Genomic DNA, 15,398 nt, shown 5'->3' on the forward strand with positions numbered 1-15,398 from the left:
GCAATAGGATATTCCAAAAGAGCTGTTTGTTCGTTCTTTGAGGCAAAACAATGTTTTAATTTCAAGTTATTTTTTGTGTCAACCTTCTTCCTAATTTCTCCAAAGCATCTCTTAATCATCTCTATAACAATCAATAAAAAATTTCATGCCACTTGCCAAGTGTTATTGACACAAACCTTTCAATATCTTTCTATTACCGTATTGTGTGTTGTTAGAAAAGTTCTACATAGCAAAATATTTCAGTTTTCAGATTAAAACATTTGTCTATAAAAAGTATACCTTAAAAATATTAACAAAGCACCTCAAATTAAGCGGAACCTCGGACTTATGAGACTCGGATTTTCGAGACTCTAGCGTATTTCGAAAATATCGATACAGTAGGCGCCGCTTAATGTGATCACTTTGGGACAAATATAATTTGATAACAATAACCGAAAAGAATCCAGGAGACACAAAATAATGAATTTTTTTCCAATTAAGGTGCATTTATTTTGGCAACCTCAAATTAAAATCACAATGATTCAACTGAAAGCAGTTTTAAATTATAAATTAGTAAATTAACAGAATGGAAATATCTGAATTATAAAAAGTTAAAGCTAAATTATGCAATTTTTAATCACATAGTAATAGGTGAAGTAAAATATGACCATTTTCCCTGACATTCGTAAACCAGTTTCAAATCACATTCAGCTTTTCTATCTTTTCCAGCATGGTTTTGCTTGTTGTTTAAATTTTAATTTAACTTCGCTTTGTTTTGAATCCCGACACAATTCTTTAACAGCTTACAAAGTAATGGCAACAATGGAGTTCTTACATCAATGCCTGCAACATGTCCAGCGACTGAATTTTTTTAGGTGCAGAAGAAAGTTTTCTTATGGGGAGTCTGGTCACTGGGGGGCGAAATTTCTGCAGCTTCATTCCTAGAAAAATTTTGAACTGCTATTGAAAATCATAAAATGCTACACAGAAAGTTAGTCTTGTAAGGGTTTGCTTATCTATTTCTGTTAATAGAGGAACAAAAGCGGGGGGGGGGGGAATTGAAAGTTTATGAAAATGTGATAACAATAAACGAAGACACCGAGTACAATATCCGACTTTTTTAACGTGTGTTAACATACAAGTGTTCCGCGACTTCGTGATTCTGATAACATTAAGCGAATGATGACATTAACCGTGATCACATTAAGCGGCGCCTACTGTATCTAGAGAGCGATAATCGCGGGATTAAAATTCTGATATCGCCCAGCCCTAATCTATACATATAATAATTGAGAATATAAATTACCTCTCTTCAGCGTAAGATCTCCGGATTCTTGGGCAGCGAAATCATTCGTCACTGCGAAGAGCTGCTGGTTGTCCGTCAGGGAGGGCGCGCTGACATCTGAAGTGAATCCCAGAGGAAAATTGCCCTGCCTGTTTCCACATATTCCGTACGACCACTGCTTATCAATTTGATCTTTTACCTGGATAATGTCGCCGATAAGCAGTGGCAATTCATTTTCGTCGTCGGTGGGGAAATCGTAGATAGCTTTGACGAGCCGGCCTGCTTTTGGCTCCATGTCAAGCCTGAAACAAAGGGATACAATAATTGTCAGGAAATAAATAAAATAAAAAAAAAAAAAAAACTTTCGAATTTTGAAAATTAATTAGAATTTTGAATTCAAATTATGTTTTTCGCAATCACGAGTTGCGACAGGACCCCCTACGCATTGATTACAACCCCACTCGCTTGTTTCTAGAGACGGTTCCTGTCCCTCCTCTTGGGCGGTTACGTGTGTACAGTTGTGTATGTGTAGGCTTGTGTGTGTGCGTAGACCTGTGTGTATGCACGTTGGCTGTGTGTATGTGTGTAAAGGTGCGTGTGTGTATGCGTGTGAGTATGTATGTGTATGAGCGTGCGTGTGTGTAGGACATGGATGCTACCGACCAGGAGAAGCGGCTACCGGGAAGAGCCGCGCCTGCAGAGGACGGTGGGGTTGAAAAAGGAACCACAACGCCAAGGACGGTCAAGTGAAAGCAATTAGCAATCGTGATTGCTCAATAAAAATAAACAGACTGCAAACAGAACTTGAGAATTAACTGTTGTTTTACAAAGGGTGACCATTAGGGTGGTTGTTTTTTGAGCAATCACGATTGCTTATTGCTTTCATTTGATTGTTTTTGACGTTCCTTTGATTTTTCCCACCAGCACCCTCCGCAGCTTGACCGTCGACCGGGTCCTCACGATGCTGCACCTCTAGCGAAAACCGTCTCCAGGTTTCGTCAATATCCTACACTTACACGCATACATACACGCACCTACACACATATACATATATACACCTAAACACACATACATACACCTACACACATACACAAACAAATATACAAACAAACACACACACACCTACACACTCACATACACACACCTACACACTCACATACACACACTACCCACACACTCATGCCTGCACACAGACACAAACACACATGCCTACACACACATACCCCCCCCCCCACACACAAACACACACGTCTACATACACACACACACTCGTGATTGCGAAAAACATAATTTGAATTCAAGATGACAAAATTCAAATTATTTTTCTTTTTTTTTTCCCCCCAAGCTTAAGTTCAGGTCCCCTACTATTTTTTAGACTTACTAATAGTATTATGCTGTAAAACTTTTAGCTTCTTACTCAAATTTCAAGAGGGTGCTCAATGACTCCGTAATTTAACATTCGATTTAGTATAGAAAATGCCACAAGTTTAGAAACATTTAATTTCCCCAGCTGTTTTTTATTATTTTTATTTTTTAAATGATAATTTTCTTGCACTGTATATGCATATTACTGGTGTATATTATAATATTTTCTCTGTTCAATGTAATTTTTTGAACCCTCCTTCCCATACGTATCAAGTTTGGGATTTAACTTTTTCTGAAAAACGGACATTTTACAATTTTAGGCGACTGCATGGGTATCACAGAAAAAAGTCGCACATTTGTTAACAATTTATATGCTTATTACAAAAATGAACTCTATTAAAAGAAGGGGGAGAAAAAAATGCAATCGACGTAGTATTACAGCTTTAATTCAAATGTTTTCTTGGGTATATTTGGGGCTGATTGTAAATCGGAATAAATTTCTTGGAAAGATCGCCATAAATCTGGTGCCAAAAATAATGCCAGCTAGGCGATATCTCGGCAATTCTTCTCCAAGCCTATACGATCCAATGCTTTCTGTGCAAGAAAAACAACTTGCAAGTAAAGCTTCGAAAAGTAACATAATTTTGAATGAAAATTGAAAATTGATACAAAAAAAAAAAAAAAAAAAAAAAAAACTCCAAATTTCGCAAATTTACAAGATAGCACATTTCTACTATAAAATCAAGTCTCCAAATGGAGGGGGGTGGAGGAACCGATTTTTATTTATTTTTCAAAAAAAGAAAAAAAAAAAAACGATCGGAGCGAATCTCGGAGTTTCATCCTTTACCATAACGTCAATAAATATGGACTATAACCGCGTTCTCAAGCTTCAATTTCTACAAATTTCAACGGCGTCCCCAGGCACCCTTTTTTCCCCTAACATCACCAAAGACCGTCTAAAATTGCGTTTTTAAAACTACAAGTTTCAAAATTGAGAGATTTGATGAGCAAATCAAATTAATTTTTTTTCCTAGTATGCCTCCCCCCCTCCCCTTAAAAATTAGTTTCTAGTTGCGCCACTGTTGTGTATTGTGCTGTATGTACGTGTGTGCATATATCGTCACAAGATTATTTTTTTTTAATTCAAAATTGATACCAAAAAAAAAAGAACCGCCAAATTTCGCAAATTTACAAGATAGCACATCTCTACGATAAAATTAAGTCTCCAAAAAGCCTCTTGCGTTTGGGTTACTTGGGGCCAAGATGGTTTTCCCCATTTAAAATCATTGTATAACTAATTAGACGCAGTGCTGCCCAACCTTTTTCTACCCGAGGGCCGCACCTCTTATTAAAATAATTCTCGCGGACCAGAACATATGTAAAGTTTTAAAATTTTTAAATAACAAGGGAAAAAGGAAATATAATTGAGAACCAATCATTGTTGCTGTCAGTACTTGATGCTTGTTTAAGTAATTGCATCTGTTTTTTTTAGAAACTTAATTTGTGAATATTTGGCTCCAAATTTGTAACATTGTCATTCATCGTTCTTTTCAATTTATAGCATTTAGACAAGTTATCGGGCCACATGGATTAGCTTCGCGGGCCCTATAGGTTGAACACCACTGAGCTACAGCAAAAGAAAATACTTTTGTTCATACGAAAAAATATTTTTTGAAAGAAAAATACATTTTTATGTTGTTTGAATCACACATTTGTTTCAAGGAATTAAAAAATATATAAAAAAAAAATGTGTGTAGGCGTAGTTGTTGTCTTACAAGTTGCTGACGGAGAAGTCATCTTTTCATTAGTTTCGACGGTTGAATAATTTTGTTGATAGAGCGCCATTTTTAAAACAAAGAATCCTTAATTGTCGGTCCTTTCCAAAACTACCTAGTGTATTCCATGCACTCAACAACAGCTCCTTCTTCTCTCCCATCAATAGCTAGCCTTGGAAAACTACGCTCATTGTGTTCTACAACAAAATTCCCTAAACCATCCAAAAAAATTTCCAAAATTGTAAGAAATAGACAGGGGCGGATACAGAAAAATCTTTTGGAGGGGGCACGGGAAATTGAATCCCCCACCCCCGCCTTCCATGTTTCATATAACAAAGTTTTGACGACTTTATTTTTAAATGTGCGTGTTTTTTTTATTTATTTAATTATTATTTTTTTAAGGATTCCTCAAGGTCAATGAATCTACTTCTAAGTACATGAATATTATGCACTAATATACTTTGAATGTGGACGGAATACATCTTTAACGTTTCAAGCCATTTAAATACTAAACCCAATATAATGTCACCAAGATGCTAGACAATGAGCGGCTTTACCTAGGAACATCGTCATAATGATTATAACACGAGGGCAAGGTTATTAAATAAACCCATACCTCTCTTGAGTTTTTTTTAAATTAATTTAATCATAACTTCATAACATATATAAGTTTCACTGAAGAATTCAGAAACTATTTTTGTGTGAATTTCAAAACAATTGCCGATTTGTTCTTAAAGCCATGATACAGTTGAGATAACATATTGATACTACATGCCGCTTCTATTAAAAATCATGGTTTTTCTAAGAAACTATCACATGATTTCTTTCATTTTGCATCTTTTATAAGCTGAAAAAGAAATCTATTATTTCTCAAATAGGTTCCTGGATCAAAATGACTCTTGTAGGTGAGCCTACACATTAAAAAAAAAAAACTAATTATTGATTCCATCAAAGAAGAATTAGTGGACAAATCGCGATAATACGGTCCCTCGAATGCGAAACCCGTGAGTTAAATGTATTCTGCAACTCTGGGCCTCTGACTCCAGTAATACTTCCTTAGCAAACAAAAATGCTTTTATTCAAAATATGCTGCATCTGTTTTGTGTTCTTTTTAATTAGCTACGTAAAAAAAAGTGCAAAGGAAAGGTCAGTTAAAAAGTAATAAATAAAATAGTGAAATTAATTAATCCTTTGGGGGGCGGGGCACGTGCCCCCTGTGCCCCCCCCCTAAAATCCACTACTGGAAGTAGATGCAACTGGATCGAGTCCCCTTCCTCTTTTCAGGACCTCCTAACAACTTTCAGTTCCTCTTCATGTTCCGTGGTAAACACCATGTCACGTGGTTTGATGAGTTGACGCTGTAATCACTCTTTATCCGTTGATGAGAATTCCCAGTTTTTCCTTGTGTGTTTGTTTCCAATTCAGAGTTTCAATTTAGCTTTACCTTTCTTTTCTAAATCACTCTGACGGATTCTTTCAAGTTTTCAGGCTGCGCCAAAGTAGTGTGCCAGTTTTCGGTTAGGGTATATGTTATTTTTGTAACATTCTTAAATAAAAACCTGAACAGAAATGAGAACTACAACTAACCACATAAAGTGTTAAATGATACTCATAAATAGGTACTTAACAAACTCTTAGCAGATATAGAACTGTTTCCACACGTAAAAGTTTCAGAGGTTTTAAAAACACGTGTTAGCAGAAGGAACACAAAACCACTGATATTGCCACCTTGTGGAGAACTATCAAACTGCTTCCTATACATTACTGCGTGCTTGAGGCTGCTCTCTAGTGGATACTGTGGAAATTAATTTAAAAACTACTTTCTAAAGGTTAGCAGAGAACGTTGTATATTTTTCTCAGTTTGGGGCCAACAGAACCCAAAAATTAGCCAGCGTTTACGGTAATACTTTTTTATTCCAATTTGAAACAATTTTTACATTAATTCCAGAATATAAAGGAGAAAAATTACTAGCACGTATTAATATTATATATATATATCATTCGAAAGAACAGATTTTTCTGCGTTCGATTCAATTTGTTTGGATTTTTAACTTGATTACAGCAAGAGCTATTTGTGCTTATAACTCGATTTTTTCATGACTTCGCTCGATTCCAACCACTAATTTAAAAATTAAAAAATATATATATTCTACAGTTTCTTTTTTTATTTTATTTTATTTATTTATTTATTTATTTATTTATTTATTTATTATTTTTTTGACAGTAATGGAAATTATTATTATTTTTTTTTATTTTATTATTATTATTATTATTTTTTTTTTTACTCCAGATATAACCCGACTTACAGTCAAAGATCCAAGCTTCTATCTCAATTAGAAAAAGAATTTACAAACATTTAAGTCGAATTCGAAAATGTCTTCTCCATTCATTGACGTTTTACTTCATTGCCCTGGTTACGTCTTTTTGCTTTTTCGTTTGTTTCTTTTTTCTTATTTCAAAATATTTTATTTTATGACGATCCACAGCCAAATTATTAGCAATATAATGATTGTAATAGGGAAAATAGTACATTTTGGTTCAGGGAAATTTCATGTGTGGCGGAACAAGAAGAAAAGAAGGGTCCTCCTTGTGACGGAATGACATTTTTGATCCAAAATAAAAAAAAAAAAGTTTCTGCAATTACAGTGAAACTCTTTTCATTAGAACTGATATTTGTTTTTTTCGGTTTTTTAATTAATGAATACTTATAAGATATAGAACTGACAATTAGAAACTGGTAATTTAAATAATGTTTCACAAATTGGATTAAAATAATTAAAGTTTGTGTGTTGTGACGGAATAACAAGCATTTTTAATGTCCATTTAATTTTTAATTAAAGTGACTATATTTTTGATGAGGGGTGGGGGTGGGGGGTTAATTTGTTGTAACTTCAATCAAATTATTTTTTTCTTCAAGGAATCACTTTCTTTTTTCAATAGCACTAAGTATTTCAATTAAATATTTTATTATTTGGGTAGGGGGATTTTTACTTGGTTCTGAACAATCAGAATCAAATGAATCAGAATTAAGTCAAATCTTACTGTCGTCACTTTGCCCGAGGCCTGACGTTTGTCAAAATCTATTGGCTTTGCGATTGGCAGACAGTGAGTCAGTCACGTGATCCCTCGCTACTTCATATGCTGAAATTAAATATTACCGTCTGCTTCTTGTGCATGCAAAAAATATAGTGTTTATTTGTATTTATTGATTTGTTTGTTTGTTTGTTTGTTAATAATATTTTAGACTATAAATCGAAACTACGTGACTTTTTGTTCATTGTATTTTTTTATTTATTTTTTTTTAATTGGCAATATCTTTTAAATTGGATAGTTGCAGGTTATTAGTCATTATTTAACCTTAAACACATAGCTACGATGATTTTGAATGATTTAAAAAAAGATGCTTTTTTCTTTGGAAGAGGGAGTTTTGAAGGACAGCTGTCTACATTTTATCAGGATTTTTTTATATTACTTCATGGAATACGAAGCTTATTTCAAAGATAAAATTATGTGTGCACACTTTAATTAACTAAACTTTTTTTTTTAAATTTCGGAATGGGAAGGAAAATGTACGTACGCTCAAATAGTTTTTTTTTTTTTTTTCCGTATAGCACGAGCATAGCCGTGAGGGCGCAGCTTGTCAAAACATAAAAATAACATCTCTCGCTGATCCATTTGTTAAAATAATTGAATTGTGTGCTCACTCAGGGGCGCCCCGAACTTACATTTTTGGAAGGGGGAAATTCTCAATTGGCCAAATGAAATTCCAAATTTTCTGAATGATGGTTGATAAAATTGAACAAACACAGAAAACAACACACAGACATACTTCCGACCCATATCCAAAGAGAGGAGACATTAGGTAACATTCAAAAAAAAAAAAAAAAAGTAGCAAATCTGCAGACCTAATACTGTTTGACCGTGGATTGTATGCAATTTGGCAATCTGCCAAGTAAAGACTATTCCATCTGAATGAATCTAGTAGGGGAGAAGGGAAAATAAGGATGGTATTTTGATGCACGCATTTTATAATGTCACGAGTGCTTTATTCATTTATTGCATTCTAAAATAAAATAAGGGAAAATAAAAATAGTTAACGTGGAAACAACAAAAAGAAAAGAAAATATTTTCATTTCCAACCTTCATTCAAAACTTTTTTGTGAATAAATAAATTAATTAATTTTTGCCGTGAGAATATAGATCGAATATACATTAGATTAAAAAAATGTTGCTGAGAGCAAATTTTCATTTTTACAAAACTAAGGTTAAATAACAGAGGCAAAAGTGCACATCTGTAACAAACCAACTAATACCCCTATAAACTAATAGATACGTCCATTTCCGCCTATAAACCGGATATTAGCCTTTCCATGTAATCGATAGTCAGACAGTAGACAAAATTTGCCTAATAAGGAAAATGCTTGGGAGGTCACAGGGACCTCCCATCGGGGCGTCCCTAGATTCACTACTACAGGGTTCATACTCAATTTGGATAAAAAAATTCCATGACTTTTTCATGACTTCATAAACATTTTCCTGACCTTGTTACACGAAGAGAATAGTACTATTTAATGTCAAACTTGCCAATTTTTTCGGAAATGGGCATTAGAAAAACTTTTACATGAGTGCCATTACCTCATTGGAGCACTTACTTGTGACTGAAAAAAATATCAGTACATACTGCTGAAAGTAATAAATTATTCTTTTTTGTCTTCATCATATAAATTCAAGGAAAATAAAAATACAAGGAATGCAATACACTGATGTTTAAATGTCGAATAAATATTTAATAAATAGAACAGAATAATAATGAATTTGATAAAAATTGAATAAGTTTAAAATAAAAAATTTACTTCATAAAATCATTGCCCTTTGATATCAATAGTGCATCTAATCGCTCATGTAACTAGACAGCATATTCGTTCATTAAAGTAAAGCCACTTTTTACAGTAAATTCATTTTTGCAAATCAGATATTTCAGCTAGCTAAAAGGATCAGTTTTGTGAACTATATGTTGGGCAATACTGTTTTAGAGTATTAGAATTCCCCTATTTCTATGTTCTATTGCCTGACTGAAGTCTTCATTTTAAAACCTTCAACATATCAAGATAAACTCTGAAAAATTTAATAATGAACTTTTTACAAGTATTTGAAACGAACTGGTATGCAATTGAATTACACTTTTTGAGGGGGCGGGGCAAAATCAAGAAAGTGCGAGTCCACTACTACAGAATATAAAATATAAGAATTACTGAAAATAATGGTGGGTTCAAAATTAGTAATGCCCCAGTAGTAAAATCACATCACAAAAAAAGGTGAGCGGCTGTTACAGAAGCTGATGAAATTGGATTCCATAACTCGGATTTGTCTTTGAGAATAGAGACGTACCGAATACTCGGTAACTACTCGGTACTCGGCCAATTTGCCGAGTACTCGGTACTCGGCCAAATTCTGATCAGGTACTCGGCCAATACCGAGTAGTTGCAAAAAATTGAATATTGTCCAAGACAGATACTAAAATTCATAAAAAAAAAGAGCAAGCATTATATTCTGCAATCATTTACAATTAAAATTTATAAGTCAAATTTAAATTTTGAGAATAATGAAGTTTGTAGTGCTTTAATGGAATAAATCTTTATTTTAATGTCCCCAAAGTTAATAAAACATATTTTTTAAAAATTATGCAAAAAAGGTAAGTATAGAAAATATGAAATATTAACATTAAAAATAGATTTTTGCTACAAAGAAAAATTAGTTATAAAAAATATAAAAATACCTTTGCTTAAAAAATTAAAGGAAATAAAACAACGTTAAAAGCACAGTGCAGGAACACTGCAGACACGTGTTTTGGCATTACAAGGAATTCCTTTTTCAATGCACAAAATGGGAGCTCGTGAATTTAAAGGCATCTGACAAAAGTCGGATTTTTTTGTCAAATGTCTTTACATTCTTTAGCTCACATGTTATGCACTGAAAAAGACGATCCTTGTAACGGGGGGGGGGGGGGGGGCAGAAACACGTGTCTGCAGTGTTCCTGCATATTTGTTTTATCTGCTTTTAAAAATTATTTATGTTTGGCGGACTAGAACTATAGGTAATTGATTGGTATATTGTTTCAATTCCAACTTGATTAATCATACCTTTTATTTATTTTTAATTTTAAAAATAATTTTTTTGTAAAATTTGACACAAAATTGTTTATATAATGCATAATTAAATTTCAGCAGGAATTTAGTTTTAAAAAATATTATATGGACAAGGAGTACTACTATTACAATAAGTTCAAAATTCATCACATGTGTGTCGGTGGTTCTTCTTAAAACATAATTGGTACTTGGTAACTTGGCCGAGTAGTGAAAGGCCGAGTACTCGGTAACTCGGTACTCGGCCGAGTAGTGAAAGGCCGAGTACTCGGTACTCGGCCAAAGTGCTACTCGGTACGTCTCTATTTGAGATCGTTCAATTTATATGCAATATTACTAAATCACTCAATATTTTTAGCGCTCTTTTAGCAATTGTTGCTTTCTTACTGCCCAAGACATTTTTCCATGACTTGAAATAAATTTCCATGACTTTTATGAAAATATTAAATTTCCATGACTTTTCCAGGTCTGAAATTTGTTTATTTTTTTTCCATGACTTTCCAGGATTTCCATGACCCGTACGAACCCTGCTACTAAAACTGAACTAAGCAAAAAAAATACAATACCAATTTCCACAGAAGCAAAATTTCCAGCACAAAACACGACACAAAACAGAAGTGCATTGACACGTGTTTCCTCAAGTCTCTAATAAAAAAGCTTTCCGAATCACTTTTGCGAAGAAACATATCTGGCGGAGCAATTGTTTCCTGAACAGTCTCGTAATCTCCTACGTCACAGGAAAAAAATCGCTTCGACTATTCAAGATCAGCAGAGGAATGCTTGCGCAAGGGCAATTCCATAACAGGTTCATCAAACGATGGGGAGAAACAAATCGCTACCCGTAATGCTCTAGTGGAGGCGGTGACAGGGGCCACGCGACGGCATGACGTTTACGCGAATATGAATCGCTTATTTATTTATTTATTTTTTAGGATTGAATGAGCTACGGGGGCAGGGGGGAGAAAAATAGCATTGCAATAAAAAATAAATTGTGTCCCTATTTAGATTGCATGGAATTCAATCTTATATAATTAAAAACTGAGCGCATATACCTATGTATGTACCTATGTAGGTAACTATGTATGCAACTATGTATGTATGTCCAAGTAACTTCTCTCGAACGCCAATGAACTGAACATCGAACCAGGTATTGATAGATTCCTAATTTTCCCGTCTTTATTTTTGGCTATTTAGCATAATTCTCCGATAATAATTAGCGGAGATATCAATTAAAAACTATTAATTATGACACTTAGATTTCTAAATAAAATCCTTATTTTTCGAAGACTTTCCTCCATTCAAATTATTATTCACTGCTTCATCTCAACTTTCCGCAACAGTGCTTTTATTGAAATTTGTAGCGTTAAGAAAATCATTGAATAAAAAATCTGCTGCCATTTTTTTTCTCCAATATAAACAAATAAAATTCTGTATTTTGTTTTGAGGCTTTTCCTGTAATCGGGGGATTTAAAATGATTCCTTTTTGGTTATTTTTCCACAATCTGTCGCAAAATTTTACTGATTTTTTTTTTCTTTTTTCTTTTGTTTAAGCTTGATTGTTGAACATGCGTCACTTGACATACTTTTTATTTTCGAGGTAGACCGTGCAAAGTCGGGCGATGCAGCTAGTTTAATTAATAAAATTATGAAGAAGAGTTCTGCCGTGGACAGGAAAACACAGTATCCTCAGAAATGAGTTTCGAGAAATTTGAAGAAACGCGTTTTGAATTCAATACTAACAGCAGGGAAATGTTGGAATTAAAAAGTTTCTTTTGCATTTTTTTTCAGCAGAAACCAAATAAGCAAACTTGTACTACAAAGCTAACGTAAAAAACAGGGGTTCCCTCCCCCCCCCCTAAGAGCAAGGACGCACCCCCTGCATATCACTAAGACTCCTCCAGAAAAGCAACATCCTCCTCAAAAGTAAAAAATACCCATTAAAACACCCCCCTACAAATTTCAATGGCGCAGTCTATGCCATGACCCCCCCCCCCCCCCAGGTGGGCACCCCTGGTACAAAAGACGACAAAAAAGCAACACAATGAGAAATTTACAGTTACTGCCTTTCTCCTGCTCAAGGCAATTCTTGGATTGACTCGTTTAAATTTAACTCCGTCAAGGGAGTAAAAACGTATATAGTCACCTCTCGATAACTCGAAGTCCCAAGGGACTGGCTGAAACGTTCGAGTTGTGGGAAGTTGGAGTGATGGGAAGTTTCAGCAACAGTCCCAAGAGTTTGGAACCCAATAAAAACTTCGAGATAAAAGAATATTCGAGTTATAAGCTTCGAGATATCGAGATCTGACTGTATTTCATAAAAGCATGAAGTTCCATAAAACCCTAAACAAAAGCATCAGTAAAGTGACGAAACTAGATCAAGATCGGGGTCAATTGGGCATAAAAAGAAGGTTAAAAGCTCTGAATCGATGAATCATTGCAGTAAGTGCTTTCACTTGCTGTTCTAAGAATATAATTTTGAAATAATTTCAATTGGCTTCACGAATGAGTGCTGAATGGGGTCGTTTCCAAAATTTAAAAAGTATTTTTTTTTTTCTGAAAGAGCATGCTTAAAAAGAAAGGATCTGACCATTTTTGATAATTAGACTTAAGTTTAATATTAAAAAAAAAAAAAACCTTTAATCGGTGCGCTTTTATTATTTACACTTCTGCCGATGACCTCACAAATGATGAAATGCCATTCAGTGTTGCCATTCACAGATCATAATATTTAATTCGCATCTTTAGTCAGGTGTACTGGCAACGATGTGGTTGATAGCAAACGTAGAGCGCAATATTCGATTCGCTTCTTGTGCATAACGTGGAAATGCGGTAGACATATGCGCCAAAAGGCATCATTTTTGACGTCATAAAGACCACAAATGGTTTGAAAAATCGGACATTTTAAAAAATTAATTAAAAAATAACTGTTGGTAAAATAAAATTATTTTCTGGGTCCATGTAATTTCTTTCTTGCTTTTTTTTTTTTTTTTGGTTATTCTATTAATTTCAGTGACTAAAAGTAGTACTTTTGACTGAAGGATAAAACCCCATTAAGAAATCATGAACATTGAACATAAATAAATATTCCGGGCATGCAGCTCAGGTAGGATTAGCAAACTGCGCCTATTCGGAACTTTCTGTAAAATGAGGTTCTGTAAAAAAAATATTTAAAAAATGTATAAGCATTTATTTGTTTTTTAGACTTCGTTGTTTTATTTTTTTTTAAATATACTGAAGTGGTAAATATAGTTTTCATAAATTAATTTACTAACTATTTAAGCAACTCCATAAGACACATAACGAAATTACGACTGGAAATTGCGAAGTACAGAAAAGAACTAAATTGGGACTTGGCAACTTCTTTTCCTTCTAATTTTGCGAAATAAAACAAACCAAGTATCATTTACGCTGCTCTACTTCCCTTGCCATTTACCATTTCATCATTTAAAAGTTTTTTTTTTTTTTTTTTTGATGGAATTGACCACTATTATGATCTTAACTGTTTTCGTATACTTCACACTTTCAAAATGAATTTCACTCTTCTAAAATAGGCCGATCCTCATTTACACGATTAGAAAATAATAATAATAATAATAACAAATAAATAAACAAAATAAATAAATAAAATCCTTATTTCTCTGAGGGTAATATGTTTGCTTTTTTCCCCTCCCCTACCTCCAATCTAAAAAAAAAAACTACCTTCCTACCCTGTAAATGAAGATTCCTTACCACAATAATATTAGCACAGTGAAACAAATATCCGGAGAAGTTCCTCTATTGCACTGGTGCCAAACCCTTTTTTTAATTGGCGCAATTTTAATTGATATTTTAACGCTTTTAAATAGCTTGAAAAAAAAAATTGGTGTATTACTTTAGATTTTGAGAACAAGACGAGGTTTCAGTTAGCTAAAATCTTTTTCGCACAACTTACAAAAGAACGTTTTTGTTACCTACTGAACTGGTTCACGTGGGGTGAAGTGAATGGTGAATCGAATCATGGACCCACTTAAGGGGTCACAGTACCTTTCAGACTTTTTTTTTTTTAAATTTAAGTAAATTTTATATTTTTTTGAAATTATAACATGCATACTTATTTCGTAATCAATAATTTATTTTCAAAATTAAAAAATATTGCCTACTTTTTTTGAAAATTCAAAACATTGAGGAAAATTTCAATTTTTTAAAATCCCAAAGGTTTTTTTATTTTTGCACTAATTTAAAAAAAGTTTTTTGCTAAACGATCACTATAATCATCTCTAAAAATCTGTGCATTCATTTGCTTATGAGTTTATTAGAAAATTTTCTGTGATTAATTATGTAAAAAATCAAAGTTTTTTTTTTTTTAATTTGGTTTTTAAAGATTTAACATGCTCTAAACATTAAAGTAATTTATAAAATGCTTATCCAATGCACAGTTTTGTCAAATATGTTATCCCAATTGCAAAAAGTATTACTTTAAGGCTGTATCTTTTATAGAAAAAAATCCTTGGGGATTCTAATGACATGAAAACATAAAAAAAAAAAACATCATCGAGAAAAAGCAATTTAAAGTTTTTCTTTTGCATAAGAACACATAGCGAGCATGGCCTAAAATCACTCATAACTTTTTAAATATTTGAACTAAAGGAATGAAACGTTTCCTCTGTGTTCAGAATAGTTTTTAGTTTTGAAATAAGAAATAAAAATTTTTTTGATCGTTTCATCATTTTTGAGGTACTGTAACCCCTTAACTCTTATAAGCCATGGCAATCACTGAAACCCATGGCAACAAAGAGGGCGTTACAGGGCACCCGTTTGCAATACGTTGCCATCGATTGGTGGATGCAGGGGTTCCCTGTGGCACCTCTTGCT

General features: G+C 33.5%; 1 protein-coding gene across 1 annotated transcript in view; it reads right to left on the reverse strand.

The window, feature by feature from the left end:
- The window catches only part of LOC129220448 (dynamin-binding protein-like), a 29,143-nt gene extending 20,899 nt beyond the window's left edge, over positions 1-8,244 (reverse strand). The window contains exons 1-2 of the mRNA XM_054854871.1: positions 8,234-8,244; positions 1,286-1,566 (exon numbers count right to left, since the gene is read on the reverse strand). Of these exons, the coding sequence (XP_054710846.1) occupies positions 1,286-1,566; positions 8,234-8,244 (292 nt within the window). The remainder of the gene's footprint in view (positions 1-1,285; positions 1,567-8,233) is intronic.
- Between the last annotated feature and the right edge of the window lie 7,154 nt (positions 8,245-15,398).

This window comes from Uloborus diversus, chromosome 1 (assembly GCF_026930045.1).
Source record: "Uloborus diversus isolate 005 chromosome 1, Udiv.v.3.1, whole genome shotgun sequence".
Lineage (NCBI taxonomy): Eukaryota > Metazoa > Arthropoda > Arachnida > Araneae > Uloboridae > Uloborus > Uloborus diversus.